This window comes from Humulus lupulus, chromosome 3 (assembly GCF_963169125.1).
Source record: "Humulus lupulus chromosome 3, drHumLupu1.1, whole genome shotgun sequence".
Taxonomy (NCBI): Eukaryota; Viridiplantae; Streptophyta; class Magnoliopsida; order Rosales; family Cannabaceae; genus Humulus; species Humulus lupulus.
Window position 1 is genome coordinate 9073182 of NC_084795.1, and position 20261 is coordinate 9093442.

General features: G+C 30.4%; 1 protein-coding gene across 2 annotated transcripts; it reads right to left on the minus strand.

Moving 5' to 3' along the window:
• Window positions 1-10525: 10525 nt before the first annotated feature.
• LOC133820921 (nudix hydrolase 17, mitochondrial) lies at window positions 10526-13649 on the minus strand. Of its 2 annotated transcripts, none has more exons than XM_062253485.1 (5): window positions 13149-13649; window positions 12796-12904; window positions 12282-12365; window positions 11678-11806; window positions 10526-10929 (listed from the first exon to the last, which is right to left on the minus strand). In XM_062253485.1, the coding sequence occupies exons 1-5, from the start codon at window positions 13220-13222 to the stop codon at window positions 10753-10755; spliced, it is 573 nt and encodes a 190-aa protein (XP_062109469.1). In that variant the 5' UTR covers window positions 13223-13649; the 3' UTR covers window positions 10526-10752. The 2 variants fall into 2 exon arrangements, with proteins under 2 accessions (XP_062109469.1, XP_062109468.1); XM_062253484.1 differs by having other exon boundaries at window positions 12796-12919.
• Between the last annotated feature and the right edge of the window lie 6612 nt (window positions 13650-20261).

Sequence of the window (20261 nt, forward strand, 5' to 3'; positions counted from 1 at the left end):
ATTTGGAAGTTACAAATTTGTAACACCAAATATGTTACATTATTTGGATATATCTCATATATCTAAATATTGTAACACTCTATTATATGTTACAATATGTGACACTCTTTGTCACATTTATTTAATCTAAAACATTATATTATAATATAATATAATATTACATTATATTATAAAATAATATAACATTGCATAGTATTAAAATAAAAGTTAGAGGCATACCTCTTGCAAACTATTGCCACAAAAGATTCTTTGAAGTTCGTCTCAACACATAAATACCTTTACAATGTAATAAGATATAATGAAAGTGAGTCAAATTTGAATTAAATAATTAAATAATAATGGAAAGAGGGAAAAATAAAATCTAACTAAGGTATGAATGGTAATATTAAAAGTTTATATACATTTTGTTTTTCCAATTGAAAGTTGATATAAAGGTATGAATAATAGTGAGTCAATAAATATAAATTTAAATAATTAATTATCACATATCTTTCGATCAATGATAGTGAGAGCATACTAGCTAGCAAGTGTACCAAACAATAATTAGAATGAAAGTGACCTTTTCTTTTTCTTCAGTATAAATTCAATATGAGAAAGCTTAATTAAACTACAATATTAATGTTGACCCAAGATTTGGCCAACTGAAACGGAGTCAGAATATGCTTGATATGAATGAATATGATGAGAAGAACATAATGACAAAAATGAATAACAACACGATATTTTTATAGTGGTTCGGCCCCAGGATCTGGTAATAACCTACGTCCACTTAGACTGTTATTGATATAGAATCAAAGGAGTGATCAAAGAACAAGGGTTCAATGAGTTTCACTAACCTCTGATGAACAATACAATATCACTAGGAGAATTACTACAGTCTCAAATAATCTGAAAGCCAAAAGTCCCTTCCTTGAGCTATCTTTTGCTATTTATAGGCTCAAGGGGGATTACAAAAGATTGTTACAGATATTCTTTCCTGAATCATCGGATACTCAGGAGATTGTGTGAGATAAATTCGGGATTTACAAAGATCTTCCCATAAATGTTGCTTTGTATGCGGAACTATCGACCAGACCGTTCGCAGGTAAGACTGGGCCGCTTACTGCTTCTAATGTGTCTTCTGGTCGATACTTTAGCAGAACTGTTCCAGGTGTCAGCCACGTGTCCAGGGATCACTTGCCACGTCATCAATGCTAATTTTTTGGATAACAATTAATAACTAGAGGACACAGTGATCATTTAATTTATTTACCATGAACCATAATATTTGTGATGAAGACCAAAAGGGGCAAGGATTTAGGATTCAGTGCATATAGTCTTGGCAACCAAACAGGGGAAGCTATATTAAAACCAAAAAAAAAAAAAAGAAACACATCCATTAATACTAACAATAATTGAGGAGATAGCAAAAAACTCACAATCTCCATCCTTGTCAAAAAGACAAAAAACTTTTTTAAACTCAACAATCTGTTCCTCACTTAGTACATTTGTCATGTTATTTCTCATGAAAACTTAATCAGGACACTCAACCTTTTAGAGAGAAAGATAGAGCGAGAAAGACAGAGAGGATAGGGAGAGAAAAGGGTAATAGTAATAGTATATGTTATGATATTGCTGAGTATAGTGGTTTATACAATTGGTTTTAGGGGCTACTACCACAAACAAAATTAATTAAATCAATGATTTAATGCCTCTGAGCCTTCTGAAATTCTTTCAGAACTCACTGAAAATCCTTAGCTAGCTTGGCATCCACAATTTTCTTGTCAGTTTACAATTTATTGAAGAAAAAAAATCAAAATCAAATGAGAAAGAAGAGAGATTACAAACTTTCCATGAATTAAAAATAATAATAAGACTTACAGTAATTTTATTATTATGTTGGTGATCAACCTCACTAGCTTGCCTGAGTTTGGATGAAGTCTCCTTCATCAATTGTGCGATATGGTTCCTTATTTTGTGTCTGTTTTAAAAAAAAAAAAAAAATTAACAAAAATTGAGAAATCAGATGATGATGATGATGCTGAAGATGGTATAGAGAGGGAAGGGTTTGCTTACAATTTTTCTCGAAGTTGAAGAGTATCTTTGGGGGTGCCAAGGGAATTGACGAGGCGGAAGAAGGAAGAGACGGCGGTGTTGATTTGGAAAATCCCCAAAGCCAAAGCCTGAGATGAGATGGATGATCGTGGAGAGGATAATCAGAGGCGTAGAACACTGATCAAAGAAGCCCGAGTACTGATCGGAGGAGGCGATGATGACCTAGGTCGTATGGTCATCTGGAAATGTCACGTTTTGCTATAGTATAAGAAAAAGGCCAAATAGTTAAAAGGCCCAATATTACTGGCTTTTTATTTATATGCAGCCCAGTATTTCCGTGTGTTTAGTTTTAGGTTATTAGCCCAATTTTTAATAATAACACTTTGTTAAAAATGTCATATTTTCAATGTGATATATACTCACAAGTGTTGTAGTGTAAGATTGTTCGAATTCGTAGTGATCATGGTAAAGAATTCAAAAATTATGTGTATGATGATTTTTGTAAATCTTATGGTATCACTCATGAGTTTTCTACTCCTATAACCCCATAACAAAATGGGGTGGTGGAAATGAAGAATTGTACTCTACAGGAGATGGCTAGAGTCATGTTGAATAGCAAGAAGTTGACAAAACACTTGTGGGCAAAAGCTATCAATGCTGCTTGTTATACCATTAATCGTGTTTTTCCTAGATCAGGTACATTCAATACTTCCTATGAGATTTGGAAAGAATTTTCAACAGAAGAAGGAATCAGAAGCCTTCTGGAGGAACATTCTGTTGCTACAAACGCTGATGTTGTGACACGAGGAGTTGAAACTGTAGAAACAGTAGCAGAGAATGAAGAAACAGAATCAGATTCTCTTCAGGTTGAAGATGAGAAGTCAAAGGAAAAACATGTAGAGATCATTACTGATTCCATCCAAAGGGAACCCTCCACCAGGGTCAAGAAAAATCACCCAACAGATCTGATTATTGGAAATCTCAATGAAAGCATGGTTACAAGGAGAAAATATGTCAATCTTGGGCAATTTAATTGTTTGACCTCTTCTATTGAGCCAAAAAATGTGAAAGAGGCCTTGACCGATGAATCATGGATAAATGATATGCAAGAGGAATTAGAACAATTTTCTAGGAATAATGTTTGGACACTTGTGGAAATACCAAATCATACTAATGTAATTGTCACTAAATGGATTTTCAAAAATAAAAGTGAAGAGTTTGGAACAATAATTAGAAATAAAGCACGCCTAGTTGCACAAGGTTACACACAAATTGAAGGTGTTGATTTTGATGAAACTTTTGCACCTGTAGCTAGGCTTGAATCTATAAGATTATTGTTATCTGTTGCTTGCACTATTGGTTTCAAATTACATCATATGGATGTAAAATCTATTTTTTTTAATGGGATCTTAAATGAATAAGCATATGTTGAACAACCTAAAGGGTTTGAAGATCCTCACTTTCCTAATCATATTTTTAGGCTAAAAAAGGCATTGTATGGGTTAAAACAAGCTCCACGAGCTTGGTATGAAAGGCTAACCCAATTTTTGGTTACTAATGGTTATCATAGGGGAAGTGTTGATAAGACATTGTTCACCAAATACATCAAAACTAATATAATTATTGCTCAAATACATGTTGATGACATTGTTTTTGGACCTACTTCTAACTCTGAAGTGCAGGTGTTTGTCCAACAAATGAAGGATGAATTTGAAATGAGTATGGTTGGTGAATTGACATTTTTTTTAGGATTGCGGGTGAAGCAAGCTGAAGAGGGTACTTTTGTATCCCAAAGTAAGTATGCAAAAAATATGGTTAAAAAGTTTGGTCTTGAAACAACAAAGCATGCTAAAACACCAATGGGGACCACAACCAAATTAACCAGGGATGAAAATTGTGTCAAAGTTGATCCTACACTATATAAAAGTATGATTGCTAGTCTTCTGTATCTTACAGCTAGGGTTGTACAAAATATCCAAAAAAATCGAATAAACCGCTCAAACCGACTGCCCGAACACCGAAAAAACTGAAACCGACGGAACCGAAAACTACTGAAACCGCCTTGGCGAAAACCGACATTAAATCAGTCAGTTTATAAGTTGGTCGCAAACCGACCATACAAACTGAAACCTACCGAATATGGTTAGGTTCCAAATTTGTGGATATAAACATTGTAACCATGTGTTTAGATTTTCAAATCATAAAATTAAAACCTTTAAGTTAACAAATTAAATGAATCAATTTCATATTAAAAAAAGCTAAAAAAATGGATTCCAATAATCTACATTTTTTTAACTTAAATTTCCTTAAAAATTATTTAACAAATAAAAAAAATCAAGTTCAGTTTGGGCGGTTTTAACCGACCAAATCGCGGTCTAAATCAGTCGTTTTTTTTTTTTTTTTTGTATTGTAAGTAGGTCGATCAGTTTTTGGATCGCACCAATCTGAACCGAAAACCGAAATCTGGATTTTAGAATAGAAAAAAATCACCCAAACCGACCGATGCTCAGCCTTACTTACAACTAGTCGTCCTAACATATGCTATAGTGTTGGAGTATGGGCTAGGTATCAAGAGAATCCTATGGAATCTCATGTAGTGGCTGTAAAAAGAATTAGTTGTTATGTACATGGGACTGTTGATTATGGTCTTTGGTATTCTAATGAAACTAATTCTAACCTTGTGTGCTTTAGTGATGCTGATTGGGCAGGTAATGCAGATGATAGAATAAGCACAATCTTGTTTCATGGCATAGCAAAAAGCAGAATTCAATCTCTTTGTCTACAGCTGAAGCTAAATATATTGTTGCTGGAAGTTGTTGCACTCAATTGTTGTGGATGAAACAGATGATGACTGATTATGGGTTTTCTCTTGACACTTTAACTATTTTATGTGATAACACAAGTGCAATTAACATTTCTAAAAATCTTGTTCAACATTCACGCACTAAACACATTGTCATTCGTCATCACTTCATTAGAGAGCTTGTTGAAAATAAAATTCTAGTTATAGAATATGTTGAAACAAGTAAGCAAATTGCTGATATTTTTACCAAAGCTCTTGATTCAGTTCGTTTTGATCCCCTAAGGCAGTCCTTAGGAGTTTATTCTATTTAAATTGTGTATATTGTGCATCTTGTTATTCTTGCAAAGTCTGTTTTGTTTAAAATCAATTGTGTCTTGTTGTTGTCCTAGAAGAAACTATCAAACTCAAAATAAAAGCATGTTAATATAGTTTCTTTTTAATCTCTCTAGTGTATCTCTGTTATAAATGTTTAGTCTCAAAAAAATTAATTAATTTCTCCTAGAAATATTTAAGTTCATCAATGTGTTATATTCAAGTGACTATTTAAAAAAAATATAAAAAATAAGTGTTTCAAGCTCTTTTGAAAGAATAGAACTACCTGCTTCAATGTGTGAAAGCCATCTCTGAGTAAGTTGGAACTATGTAATTAGCACGTATGTAGAAGATACGCTACCATTGAAAATGGCTACCATTGAGGTAGTGTGACAACGTCTTCATTGGGTACAATTCTCAGAAAAAGCCTTTTTGACAAATTGGGCAATGTTCCCTGCTTTTACTTTCACACACAAATTCTTGAAACTTTTTTTTTTTTTTTAAATGTAAGTAAAAAAAATTGTTTTAAAAGCTTGTACATACTGATTGATCTTCTTAAAATATTTGGCTGTGAGTTAATTGTTTTCCTGCATAACATTTATGGTAGAAATACAATAGGTGATTAACTTGTTACTATAATTTATGTTTTTCTTACGAGTTTGTTTTTTTCATCAGGGACAAAAGCAAGAAGATTGGTTGATACACTTGATAAGATGTTTGGTAAAGTAACAAGGTTTGTTTATATATATATATATAAATAATAAAAAATTTGGATCAAATTTTTAAGAGGCTAGGTAATATATATATATATATGCATTTTGTTCTTGTTTTAATTTTAATTCTTGAACTCCAATTTTGCTCTAAGTGTTGACAATGTTGTGTGACTGGTTGTTTGATAAGTGTTGATAATGTTGAGTGTTGACAATGTTATGTGATTAGATGATCACCACTCGGTTGGGCAAATTGGAAGAGGACCAAGCTTCTATTCTTCAGCAACTCAGTTATATTAAGAAGTTCCTTGCTGCATGATTAGTCTTTTTATTTTTTTGTCATGTTGAACTTTGTAATTGGTTTTTCTTTTGGTCTTTTCTTTTGATTTTTGTTTCATTTGGAACTTTGATAGACAAAAAGGGGGAGAAAATGTTGATGTTTTTATTTTTATGGTTACAACTCTGGATTGGACCCTATTTTTAGGGGGAGTTGTGTGATAAACTTTTTGAAAAGTTAACATGGTTGTGTTGATTTTGTTTTATGTGTTAGTGATCTTGCTTGTAGGGGGAGTATTTAAAAACTCTAATCTTTTTGCTGACATTTAATCTTTTTTGCATGGTTGTTTGTGTTTAAAATAGGAAAATCAAAAATATTTTTTTTGTCCCTCAAAATGCCAAAGGGTGAGATTGTAAAATCCATATTTGGCAATTTAAGATTTGACAAATATTTTTTATTTAGTGTGTTTATTTTTGGTTTTATAAAGAAAAATATCATTGATTTTATTGCTATTAATTTATGATATTTCTTATTTATTAGGTTTGTATTTTTTGTAAGAATAAAGTCTCCTTATTCTCAATATCGTTTTAGACTTTATTTTTTTTCCAAATTTAACTAATTGATTATCTGTTTTATAGCTAACCGAATATATCTCTAGATAGCTCTCAATCAGCCAAGAATGGGTAACTACTCAAAGTTAGTCAAACGATGAACTTGACCATGAACAAGTCCATATTCGTACATTTTTGCAACTACAGAATCTATGTCTATTCCTACGATTTCGACTGCATTGATTGAGATTGAAAGTTTATTTTTGGAAACTTTCCTAGTATGTTGTGCGTCTAGAATTGTGTAAAGCTAACTTTGGGTAAGTATTTTGTGTATAAATACGAACCAAAGCAGCAGCCCTAAGTATCTCTTTCCACTCCATAATTTCTTATACTTTTGGAAGAGTGTGTTTCTTTTGTAAAGGATAGTTGCTCTGCTATTTCTTGGTTATTCTATATCTTTGTAATAGCTTATGTGCTAGCAAAATCTCAAAGAGAAGAACGTGAACAACAACCTTCGGGAGAAGGTTCATCAAGTCTTGCATCGGGAGGAAGTAAGCATTCATAAAGCAATTTGAAAGGAGTTCAAACCTTGGTGTGTTAGGAGATTCATTCAGCAAAGAGAGAGTACATCAAGCTTCTGGCAAAACTATTAGAAGGAGTCTAAGTTTTGTTTAAGTCAATTACTTTGTACTTGTGAAATTTGACTAATGAATCTTATCTTTGGGTGTGGCCCCATGGACTAGTAATATCTGAAAGGATATTGACACCACGTAAAAAACTCTGTGTGTCATTTCATTATTCAGTCATTTCTATTTTATCACACTTGTTTGATATTCTATAGTGACAGGAACTTGATCTGTAGCTACAGAATACTGGTTTGTTGTACCAACTTATTCGTTTCGCATTTAATTAATTTAGTTAATTAAATAAAAAGTTGGTAATCATAAATTATAGAATTTCATATACAAATAATTTTATTTAATTAAAACCAAAAATTAAAAATTATACTTTTTTCCATTGAAGCTTTTGCTTAATTGAAAAACAAATTTAAAATTTTCTAAATAACAATTTTTTTTATAAAATTAACTATTTTTCAGTGTCTAATTATTATTATTTTGATTAATTAAAAATTTAAGAAGGAAAAAAACATATTATTAATGCTTTAAGATTTTAATTTAATTAAAATTATTAAAATCTGAATTTTTAAATTAAAAAATATATATTTTGGTAAGATTGAAATGTGTTATTATTAAAATTGTGTTCAAGGTATGTTTTTATACTAATTTATAAAATAAATAATAGAATAAATAACATTTCCCCACCCCCGAACTATGAACAATTTATATCGTGCTCCCCATATAATTCATGATGTGAAAAATTCTCTCGAACTACACACACTATTGAAATGTGAAACTTTTGTTAGATTTCATCCTAGGTGGCTAACAGAATATGATGTAGCATTGCCACTTCAATACCGCATGTAAAATAATTAACAATTTTGCTCTCAAACTTTGACCACTACCATATAGTGTCCCTTTTATTAAAAAAAATAGTTTAAAAATTACAAAAAATCATTTTTTTTAAAAAAGATAATTAAAACCTTTCAAAAAAAACCATTTTAAAAGATTAAGAAAATTAAAAAAATATATACTAAAATATTTAATTCATATTATCTTTGTTTCTTTCTTCTTCTTGGTATGTTCTAGCAATTCATCAAATACAAACTCATATTATAAACGATTTTGTTTCTTTTTAGTAATTTTATAAGTAAAATTGAACAAATGGTGTCTTTAACAATTACGAATCTATGCACTAAGAATGAAATATATGTCTGCAAAAAGTAGTATCTCATCTTTAAAAAAAAAAAAGTATCTTAGAGATGACAATTAATAACTATAGGTTGTCGCTCGTCATCAATCCTTCTATTTCATATCCGCGTAGCACAAACGTCCTCTGATCCTTTGTCCTCTCAAGTCCTCTAACCATCTCTATTGTGTCCCCTAATTGTCCATTTCATTGCATAACCTGGGATGGTTGAAAGAAATGGAGCAGATTTAGTGAAGAAGAAGAGAGGAAAAAGACGAAGGGTGATTTATTTTTAATTTCATTTTAACATAGATTTATTTTATATTGAAAAAGGAAAAGAAAAAAAATAGTTATTTTTCGTTAATTAGATTTTTAATTTTATAATATTTGAAAATTTATTTATTTAATTTTAAAAAAATTAATATCTTTTATTTTCTTATTCTTTTAAGATGATTTTTTTTTTATTTTTTAAGATATTTTTTTAATTTTTAAATTATCTTTTTAATAAAAGGGGTACGATTTGGTTGTATTCAAAGTTCAGAAAGTAAAATTATTTACTACTTTACACTTGGCATTGCCACATCAACAACTAAAATTCTACATCTTCATTATGTTAGCCACCTAAGATGAAATCTAAGAGAAATATCATATTTAAGTAACATGTATAGTTTTGGAGAAATTTTAACATCATGAATCATTTGAAAAGTAAAATTTGAATCGGTCATACTTCGGAGGATAAAAATATTATTTATTCTAATATATAATATTGTAGTATTACTTAAACTAAAAGAATTCAAATTGATATTAAAACAAATAAGAGAGTACTAAAATAATATAATCTATTATATGTCCACAAAAAGATATAACTTCATCCCATTCTTGACAAGATTATTTTTATAAACATAGTCATCTCCATCTCAATTGCAAGTTGAAACTAAAGTTCTCAGCATCTTCATATATCTTTTTTTTTTGGTTGGGGAGCATCTTCATATATCTAAATAATTGCCAAGTTTGAAATTCAAAAAGGCTAGAGCTATAAATCTAGATAAGACAAGCCAAGCTTTATATGATGGGGGAAAACACACCCACCCAAGAGAATAAACATACAACTTTAGAAAAAATGAACAAATAAATATATAACAATAATAATAAAGTAGAACAAATCCAAACATATCAATTTGGATTATGATATACATACATATTTAAAAGTAACTGAAATTCATGAGAAGATTTCTCTTTCAAAAATAAAAGGTTGAGACATAAAGATTTGTCCATGTCTCTCTAACTATAGTGCAAAGTCATTGTTTAATAGCTACCTTGTTTTTTTAATTTTCCCTATACAACAAAAGTAAAAAAGATAAGATTTAGTCGTTAGAGAAATAAACTTTCTAATTAACAATTATATATACTCATTCAATTCAATTGAAAGTTGGAACTTATCCAATTATACATCAGATTTTTTTTTTCATATTGATTTTGAAGTCTTGATCATTAATATTTAGAATACATTAACAAAGATAAAAATCTCGAAGAAAATGATTAATGGCCCTCATTAACAATTAAATATGCAATAATTATAATCTCGCTAGTACTATATGTGATAGTAGAATCTCGTGATCCGCAAGGAGAAATACCGAGTAAAAGCTGTGTAATCCCACATCATCTGGGGAATGTCAAGTGTGATGATTCTAAGACTGTAGGTATGAGACTACACATTTGAAGATGACTTAAATAGATTGATGGGTATTATCTATGCCAACAAGAATCATCTTCTTTTCGGTTGTCTATCACTTGAGAACTCCAAAATTAAATGTGTTTGACCTGGAGTAATCTTATGATGGGTGACCTCCTAGAAAGTTTTCCCAGGAAGCGTGTGAGTGGGGACAAAGTACGCTAGAATTACTCGTGTATATGACCAGTCATCATTCCAAGAAGCAATCATAGTGACGTGGAACGTTACATAACTAATATTTTTAACATATATATATATATATCTTTGATAACACTAAGAAATTAAATTTAATTCCCCCACAAAAAAAAAAAGCATGTATATCAATATCATGAAGTACTAATAAGAAAGCACTTTCAGTTTTTGTACACTTTTTTTTCTTCTGCCTAACATATTCTGCCTGATATTGACAATAAGCTTTAAGAGACTGAACAAACTTAACTTGGAGTATTTGATTTTAGGAATTAATTAAACTCCAAAAGCCAATATTTGATTTGAGAGTTTCTATATTTACAGAAACTGTGATCTAATTAACTAAGAGCACAAGCCACTACTATATCTTCCTCCTTAGCACTACTACTCATCAGAATCTCATCATGTTGCTCTACCACTTGTACTACTGGAGAGGAAAGCCTTTTCACCAAAATGTCCAAAGCCTCCTTCATCCACCAATGTTGGCACACTTCTCTTGCTTCTGTTACAGTCATCTGCAATATATACTAAACCATATAAATATACAAATTCACAAATATATATATATATACACGAAAACATTACACACAGTATCATGGTACAATTTTTTAAAACAATAAGTCTCATTTTTTATAAATATAAACAGTTAGATTAAACTATCACATCATTGTGGATAATGTGTAATTGAATATTTTAAATGCACATATTATTACTCGTATATATACAAAAATTAATGGATGAAGTCATAGGACCATACGTACTTAAGAGTCATTTCTCTCCTAATCTTGACAATTCATTTTTTTAATGTGTGGTGATAAAATTATTTTAAAATTACACATTTATTTGATAATACACAAAAATATTTTTTAAAACATAATCATTGGGTAGTGCAAATCAACACAAATCTCTATATTAGGAGAGACTAAGACTGTTTATTGCGGCCCGTAGTTTTTTTTTCATAATTTTTATACAAGAACATTTAAAAAATAAACATATTTTCTATATAATTTTTTATTGGAAAAAGTTTTCGATTTTTCTCCACCCTTGGTTATCACGCTTGAAAAGTCATTCCAAACAAATTTGTTGATTGATAAATCTTACTGACCCACTAAAAAAAATGAATAAAAGTCTTTTATTGTTCAAATTCATTTCACTTACAATGGTAATAAATGATAATAAAGAATATATATATATATATTTTAAAAAAGAGTCATTTAGTTGTAGATAATAATTTACTTAATATTATATAGATTGATTACGTACCCAAATTCTTCGACGGACATTTTTCTCAGGCCAGAGATCAAGTTGCTCATTCACAAGCAAAGGAAACATGGAGCCTTCATAATATGTTCCACGGCTTTTGCTAATGAAACTCCACTTCCCCAGTTCACGCTGCAATCATATTTATATATTTATAAGCCATTAATTTTATTTTTTCACAGACAAACACCTAAAATATATATAATATTATAAATTACAGAAATTATTGAATATATATATATATATATTTAGGACATTAATATTATGTGTTTTATTATAAAGTTCGGTAAATAATTCATAAATTTTTCATCAAATATATTAGTATGTTTATTTGATATATTATTTTATGTATTTGATACATAATTTTTGTATAATTACATATATTATTAATATTATAGGAAAAATTTGGTCTGCACACCCCTAAAAAGAGACACACTAGTAAATTTTTCTCTAATTTTTTATTTAGAAAGTTTTTTTTTGTATAATTTTTTTTATAATTATAACTAGTTAGAGCATTTTATAAAAATTTATATTATTTTCTTCTTGGAATGCAATGCATTTGAGAGCTACCCAATATTATATATATTATATAGTAGTAAGTAATTACCTCGACTTTGCCGAGAACGCCAGCCTCCTCGAGAGACTCCCGAGAAGCTGCTTCTTCCACAGATTCATCAAGCTCCCAACCACCCTGATGGAAAATAATTAATGTCACGTGAGCTTTTATTAGATCATGCATGCATAATAATCTATTGTTCGTTGTTATTAGAAAAATATTCATACAAATAAATATATTAATTACTTTTAGCAATTTTTGATTCCCCTTTCTTTTTCCTTTTAAAACCACTTTCCATTGAAAATTTTCATAACCTAAGTTAAAAAAAAACTTAAAATAATATACGATCTTAAATAGATTGATATTTGTCTTGAACTCAATGTATCTATCATCACTTAAGTTGTTAATTTATAATTATTAGCGACACTTCATAATACTTAATAAATAATAATAATTAAAACATGATATTATATTGCATCAAAAAAATTATCTACGCATACACTTATTAATTCTATTATATAATATAAATTTTCTATATCAATAATTAATTAAGCCAATGCTATACCTTGGGAAACATGAATCCTTGACCTTTTTGTGAACTGATCACAAGGACTTCCAATTCATTGCTCGTATTATCAATACTGGACGAATCTCCATTGTTTTCATTTTTATATCTGTAAGGTATGCACCTGCACCATATTTAATCAAAATTTAAATTAAAAATTAGTCAATAATTATTTATACTTCGTCAAAAAAAACATATTAAGCACTGACTTTTCATATATATATATATATCATCAAATCTGACTTTTCCATAAATCTAACCAGATCAATAAAAAAAAATGGAAAGCACACTCCATTTTCTTCATTTTCCAATATAACAAATTATAATTAATAAAGAAGAGGAGAAAGACGTACCCTACAACTTGACGGCAGCCCATATTGTTATACCTCTGTAACTCTCTCCCAGTCCGAGAAACCACACAAGTCATCTTTATATATATAATTTGTTTCCAGAAACGTTGTTTTCAGATCAAGATCAGAAAATATATCCAAAAACACACGCCAAATTGTATTATAATTACACCTCCGATATTACTTTTACGTATCCAAAAAAATGAACCCAGAAACTACAAAAAAGGGTTCACTTAATCTCAAAACAAGATCGAACGTCCCCAACGGCCCTCCTTGTGTATAGTTTTAGATATATATAGAGATAACCTAAACTTGGAATTCCCTTCGATCAGTTTTTTTCTCTTGTATAAATTTAAGGATAAAATGAGGTTGAGAACAGATCAGATGACCTTAAGAGGTTAGAAAAGAGCTAAAATGGGAGCTGTACCCAAAACTTCTCGTTTTCTAGAGAGAAATATTTATATATGCATATATTTTTTTTGAAAGAAAAAAAATATGGGGGAGTGGTTTTTGGATAGGCTGGCGATATCGATCCAAAAACAACTATATATATAGGCAAAACCTAACTAGGGGTACAGTTGAGAAAGTTAATCTCAAATTGAAATTAATAATAAGGTGCCCTTTTTTGAAATGTAAGGAATCATTGGTTACGTACTATATTGTAATTTAATAGTAGCTAGCGCCGTGAATGTGTGCGTTTTTATATTATTGTTTTTGAAAGCAGAAAAAAAAAATGTAATGATTCAATATTAAATAAATCTATATATGTTATGTTAAATGGATTCAATTTTAAATATCATTCACGTCGTCTTCGTCGTCCGCTTTTTTGTTATAAAAATTATCGGTACATGTTTTTTTTTATTTGGATATGACTTTCTTAGTCATTTCCCAACAATATAATTTGTCGCATTCGTGTGTCCACGTGTCATTATACTATTGGTTACTTTGTGAGAAAGTTGACTTTCAACACAAGCTCACGTGTACATCGAGATGAGTGCCAAAAGTAGAGAATCTAATAAACCCTTCTTCTATAAACATCAAATTTTCTATGATGTTAATGTTTACATTAGATCATATTTATACTGTCGTTAATTTTTTTTTCTTTTATACTTGTTAATTATTATTAATTTCGTCAGTTTCAATCGATGATATTGATGTCATTTGTGTCTCTACTTAGGTATTTGATGATTTAAAAACAGTGTATGAAGTACAATAATCGACCTCTTTTTTAAAACTAAAATATAATTAATGAATTGAAAGTATGAAAAAGTAAAACTTGATTACAATTTATAATGTTTCTTTGTTCTTTATAATAAAAGTATAAAATGTACATAACTAATTATTTAATAATAGCTAGGGAGCCATGTTGATAACGTTATTTGACATTTTGTTAGAATAATATTAAAATAATAATAATAATAATTTTGGATACTAATGGGTAGTGTTGTAAAGCTAACTAAAAGTGAGAGAAAGACTATTCTTTTAGAAGAGCAATTGGTAACTTCATTCTATTATTGCGGTGATGACATTGGCTAGCTTGCTTATTGAGTGAAACAAATCTTAATAAATCACCATCTTGCAATTAATTGAAAACAAACTAAGACAAGTATATGAAGACTCTTAATTTCCTAATGTTCTAGGTTGTATAGCATGTGTACATTTTTTCCACGGGGATTATCCGCCCCCAATGGACGAGAATTTTCCATCTAAATAGGGAATAAAGTTAGGTTGTGGACAACTTTTCATCCTCAAATGTTAAACAGAGTGAGAATGACATCCCGCATAAATAGGATCTAGTTTAAAATTTTATTTATTTTTTTAATATTTTATTTATGTGTTTTGTTAGTGTATAAATAACTTTTTGCCTATTTTAAATTTTATTTTGAATAATATTTAGTATTTTAAACTATGTCTAGCAATATATTTTTTTTAAAAAATTTATTTTTCATATTAATATTTTTAAAATTAAATAAATTCTCATGGGGATTCTTTGCCCCGCCCTTGACGTGAAATATATGAGAATAGGGTGGGGATAGGAACATGGACAAGAACGAAAATGATAGAGTACTTCCCGCCAATTTGAGGAGTCCCTCTCCTGCCTCCAATGGGAATTATGCAAAGATGGAGGCAGAGATGGAATTAATTAAAATGGAATTAATTAAAATGGTTAAAAAGCACAAGAATGGGGGAGTACTCCCTGCAATTTCCCCACCCATATGCATCTCTATACATATCCCTCTCTTAATTTCATTTAATCGTTTCTTAATTAATTACATTTAAAATTACTCTTAAATTTCACTAGTTTTATATTATTTTTAATTAATGTTATAAAAAAAAAAACTACACTAGCTAGTAATGAGGGTAACTTATTATTGGGAAATTATAAGAAATGACCCAAAATAAACCATCAAGAAGTTAATGTTTTCATTTTTAAAATTGTAGATAAATGACCATTTTACATTGTTGATTACCTAAATGTCATTTTTTATAATTTATTTATTTATTTAGGACTATATGACTTTAATATAGTGGTATATGTATATTAGTTTTGTTTAACTAGTTTTTATTTTAAAGTTATATTGATTTTTTAAGTTTTTTATAGGTTGTTGGTATATTATTTTCCAATTAGTGTATATATTTTTTGTGGTGTGGTATATAATTTTTTTTTGTGATATTTAATTTCTATTTTATTATACATAATGGTAGTATATAATTTTGTATCATAGTATATACATTTTAATGGTAGTATATAACCTTGTTAGTATAGTATATACATTTTTTAGTAATAATTTTATAAGTTTTGATGGTATATTATTTTTTAACTCAGTATATATATTTTGTGGTATGATATATTATTCAACAACCCATAAAAAACGAAAAAAAATTAAAATAATTTTAAAATAAAAACTAATTAAACAAAACTAATATACATATACCATAATATTAAAATATTTAGAATAAAATAGTAATTTATTAAAATGTGTATTTGGTAATATGTGATATTAAATAGATGATTAGGCTATTTTACTACAAAATTAAAAATATGAACATTTACTTACTTTCACACAACATTAAAAGTCATTTTACATCATGCCCACTTATTATATGCTATGACCATCAACCATTAACAATTTTTAAAATAAAAAGTGTTTATTAATATTGTTGCAAATTCATGCACGAAATATTACATATGATGTTATCAAGCATTTGCTGTTATAATATTCAAATTGATCGATCCCCTCAAAAATAATTAATGCAATGGATCGACTAGTAGCATTTATTGACAAGTATGCAATCACATCATATGACCGACAAGTTGTTAGGGAATTTCTTGGTGCAACTCACAAAAAAATTACACGGGTGCACCTCTCTTTGTTTGCTTATTTGTAATTAGTTTTCGGTGTGATTTTTTTAGTACTTTGTATATTATAGTTATTTAAAGTATTCTGTAAATTTTTAGAAAATTATAAATAATTTAGAGTACTAAAAATAATGTTCAAACATATTATTTTCCACGCGCATAAAAAAATAATTATGTGTGCAACAAACTATTTGAACATTGATTTTGGTACTGTAAATTATTCATAATTTTTTTAAAAATTGTAAAATTTTATAAATAACTACAGTATATACGATCATAAAAAAATTCCGTTCCGATCAAAAACTATACACAATTTACAAACAAAAAAAGTGCACAGTGCACCATAGAAATACCCTAAGTTCTTATATAAAATTAATAAGATATCATACGAGTAATTTTATATTTGAATTTTCTAGACAAAAACAAAGTTATATATTTAAATATTGAAAGTGCAAAGAATTTGTAATCGATATATACAAGCAACTGGGGACATATACTACTAATCTCTTGACTCGTCGCTCTCGTTTTCCTAATGTTCCTAACATATATTAATCTATGCATATAAATAATCATAAAAAAAATTACTCAGAGACACAATTTTTCAAACCAAATATATCACACACAATACTACAAAAAAACAAAAAAAAAAATCATATCGCATATAAAATATACATAAAACATCTACGTCCAATTATAATCCTTGACAAATAAAATATATAAAAGTAAATTAAATCCTAAATATTATATAAAAACAATTATGTATTTATGTAGCTATTTCAAGAGTAAACTACATATATTTCACTATCTACCACAAAAACTACATAAAAAAATCTAATATTCCATATATTTCAATCTATATAAATCAGTTAAGTATATATATATATATATATATATATATAAATAATTGATCAATCGCCGAAATTAGACACCTAAATCAAATTATATATATATATCTTTTTTATATCTATTTTATATAATAAATGTCTAGATAACAGAAATTTTTTGTTTTAACGGTTTTTTATTTTTTTAATATTAACTTTAACGAAATATTTTTATATTTAACAAAATGTTCTTATATTTAATGGTAGTTTGTAAATCTTTCAAATTAAATAAAATAAAATAAATAATTAAAAAAATTCAAATATGATATTTTTGAGATATTTTATAATGATAATTATTTTAAAATAATAAATAATTAAACAAATTAAAATATGATATTTTTAAGATATTTTACAATGATAATTATTTTAAAATAATAAATAATTAAACAAATTAAAATATAATATATTTTAGATATTTTAATAACTATTATTTAAAAATAATAAAATCAAACGTTTTATAACTTAAATAAAATTTAATTAAACTTAAACTCACTTATTACAATAATATCATATTAAACATATAAATAATTTACTGTGAATTAGCAACAAATTGCTTTTTTTTTTTTTTAGAAAAAACTAGGAATAAATATAAATTTAAAATCCACGTATAATATTTAATATTATATTAAACATATAATATATAATCTCTTGTTGTCATTGTCAAATTCAAAAACCACAACAAACATATACTTAAACAAAAATAAATAAGTTATTTAATTAAAATAAGATATTTATTTCAAAATTTATGGCATTAATATAAATTTAATAAAAATAATTAATAAATTTTATAAATAAAACTAACAAAACGTGCATATTGCACTTTGCTTGTATCTAGTATAATAATAAGTGTGTAGATAACGGAAATTATTGGTTTTAATGTGTAAGCCCTGATTTTCCAACGGGCTATTAGTGAGCTGGGAAATGGCCTAATTATATCAGCCACGTAGATACCCCATGACCGGAGCTGCTGTCGTCATGTCCTACCTCTTTAGCTCAAGGTAGCCAAAGGTTCGCCAAGATTACTTAAGGGCCGAGTCAGGACTATGAAGGCCACAGGTCAAGAAGGCATCCAGCTCGGGATACGAGCTGGAGTTGGAAGCTATGACCTTTTATAAAGTCAACCACGCAATGTAAACGTGGATATATCAAACATCACGTGTCTGATATATCCCTGAATTCTCGGACACGCAGTATGAACGTGCGTATTCAGGCACCCACGACTAGGTTGGGCCGTGCGGCCCATTATCCCCCTTACCTGTTGATTAGACCACACTTCATTTGTCAGGTTTTAGGAATTAATCATGAATGTCACAAAAGTGACATGATGGGTAAGAAGGTCACGGGATGACCCCCCTTACCAACTCCCAAGTGCCCTCTCCTATAAATATGGAAACCCTGGGAGTTGCAAAGGGTTGGATTCTATTATGTAATGAAGTATCCTGTAAAGAATACCAGAAATATAGCAATAATATTGGCTGGTGGAGTAGAATGATTTTAACATTTGAACCACCTAAAAACGTAATTGTGTCATCAGTCCATAACAAGATCATTCATCTATTTCGATTCATTATTAAGCACTAATCTCTTTCTCTTATTTTCTTAATTACCTGTTGGCGAAGAACCGCGTCAACAGTTTGGTGCTTTCATTGAGAGCTTGTTAGATTGGTGCTATCGCGAATATCCAACTATGGTGACCACTCGATCAAGACACGGTAACGAGGCGGAACAACATGATGGGCAGGAGGCTCATCATGCCGCCTTCTCTGGTGAGCAAAATCTTGAAGTCTAGCAGCGGCCGGGCAAGCAGCCGATAGGCCAGGATGACACTGGAAGTTCGGCACCCCGACCACCTAATCCAAACCCAGATTTTTACACGGCGGTAGAGATGGAGAACGCTCAGCTAAGGAGTCAACTGGCAAAAGCTAGTCAGCAGATTAAGGAGGTGTTGGCCCGGCTACCCCCTCTTACAACCGACGCTAACGTCGGAAAGAGGCAAGGCGAGACTCGTAAGTCCCGCCGGGGTAATCGGTCCAGGCCTAGCCGCTCGGTCAGACCACCGACGTCCAACTCTACTCCCTCATCGCACCGTCAAGAGGAAAACTTCGAAGAAATACCTAGAGCCGAACAATAGTATAGCCGCTCGGTCCGAACTTCAACTCCCAGCTCACTACCAGCCTCGAGCGCGCCCAGGAGGGCTAGAGGGAATTCTAGAAGGAGATCCGGGGAGGGCTCACAGCACCAGCCCATCCCCGCCAGACCTCCTGCGCCTCATCCATATCTCCAGGCACAGGGCCCACAGGTTGGCAGGGCCGAAAGGCCCCCACCTAACTTGATCCGCCCGGACGGAACCAGGATCGCGTCCCCGGTCAGACATCCTCCGTCACCAATAAGATATTTGTCTCCTCCTCGGCCTATCCGAGATATTCCAGCTTATGGAAGCAGCAGGAGAAACCTGCCATCCGCAGGACCTTCCCGTCGTAGCAGGGCGCCCAAAGGGAGCCTGGATCCTCACCCCCAGAGGCGGACTCCGAGCTTCTCTAACGGGAGCTACTGGACCGGCAGTCGCCGGAGTGACCTTTCTGGCAGAGACCTGCGTCAACGCTTAAGCTCGGTGCAAAGTCCTCAAGCCACCCCGAGGGGCGACCTACGAGATCGCCTTAACTCTCATAGGGGGGACCCAGTAGGAGGTGGCAGCCATGCTCGCTCAAGGGGAGACCTGTCTGAAGTACGTAACAGCGGGAATGTCCCAAATAACCTATCTCAAGATAGGAGGGGCAATAACCCACCAAACGTATACAATGGATCTGGAGCTGTTGAACAGCCCCAGAGTAACCAAGGAAATCAAGATAAAACCCTTGAGCGCCTGGCTCAGAT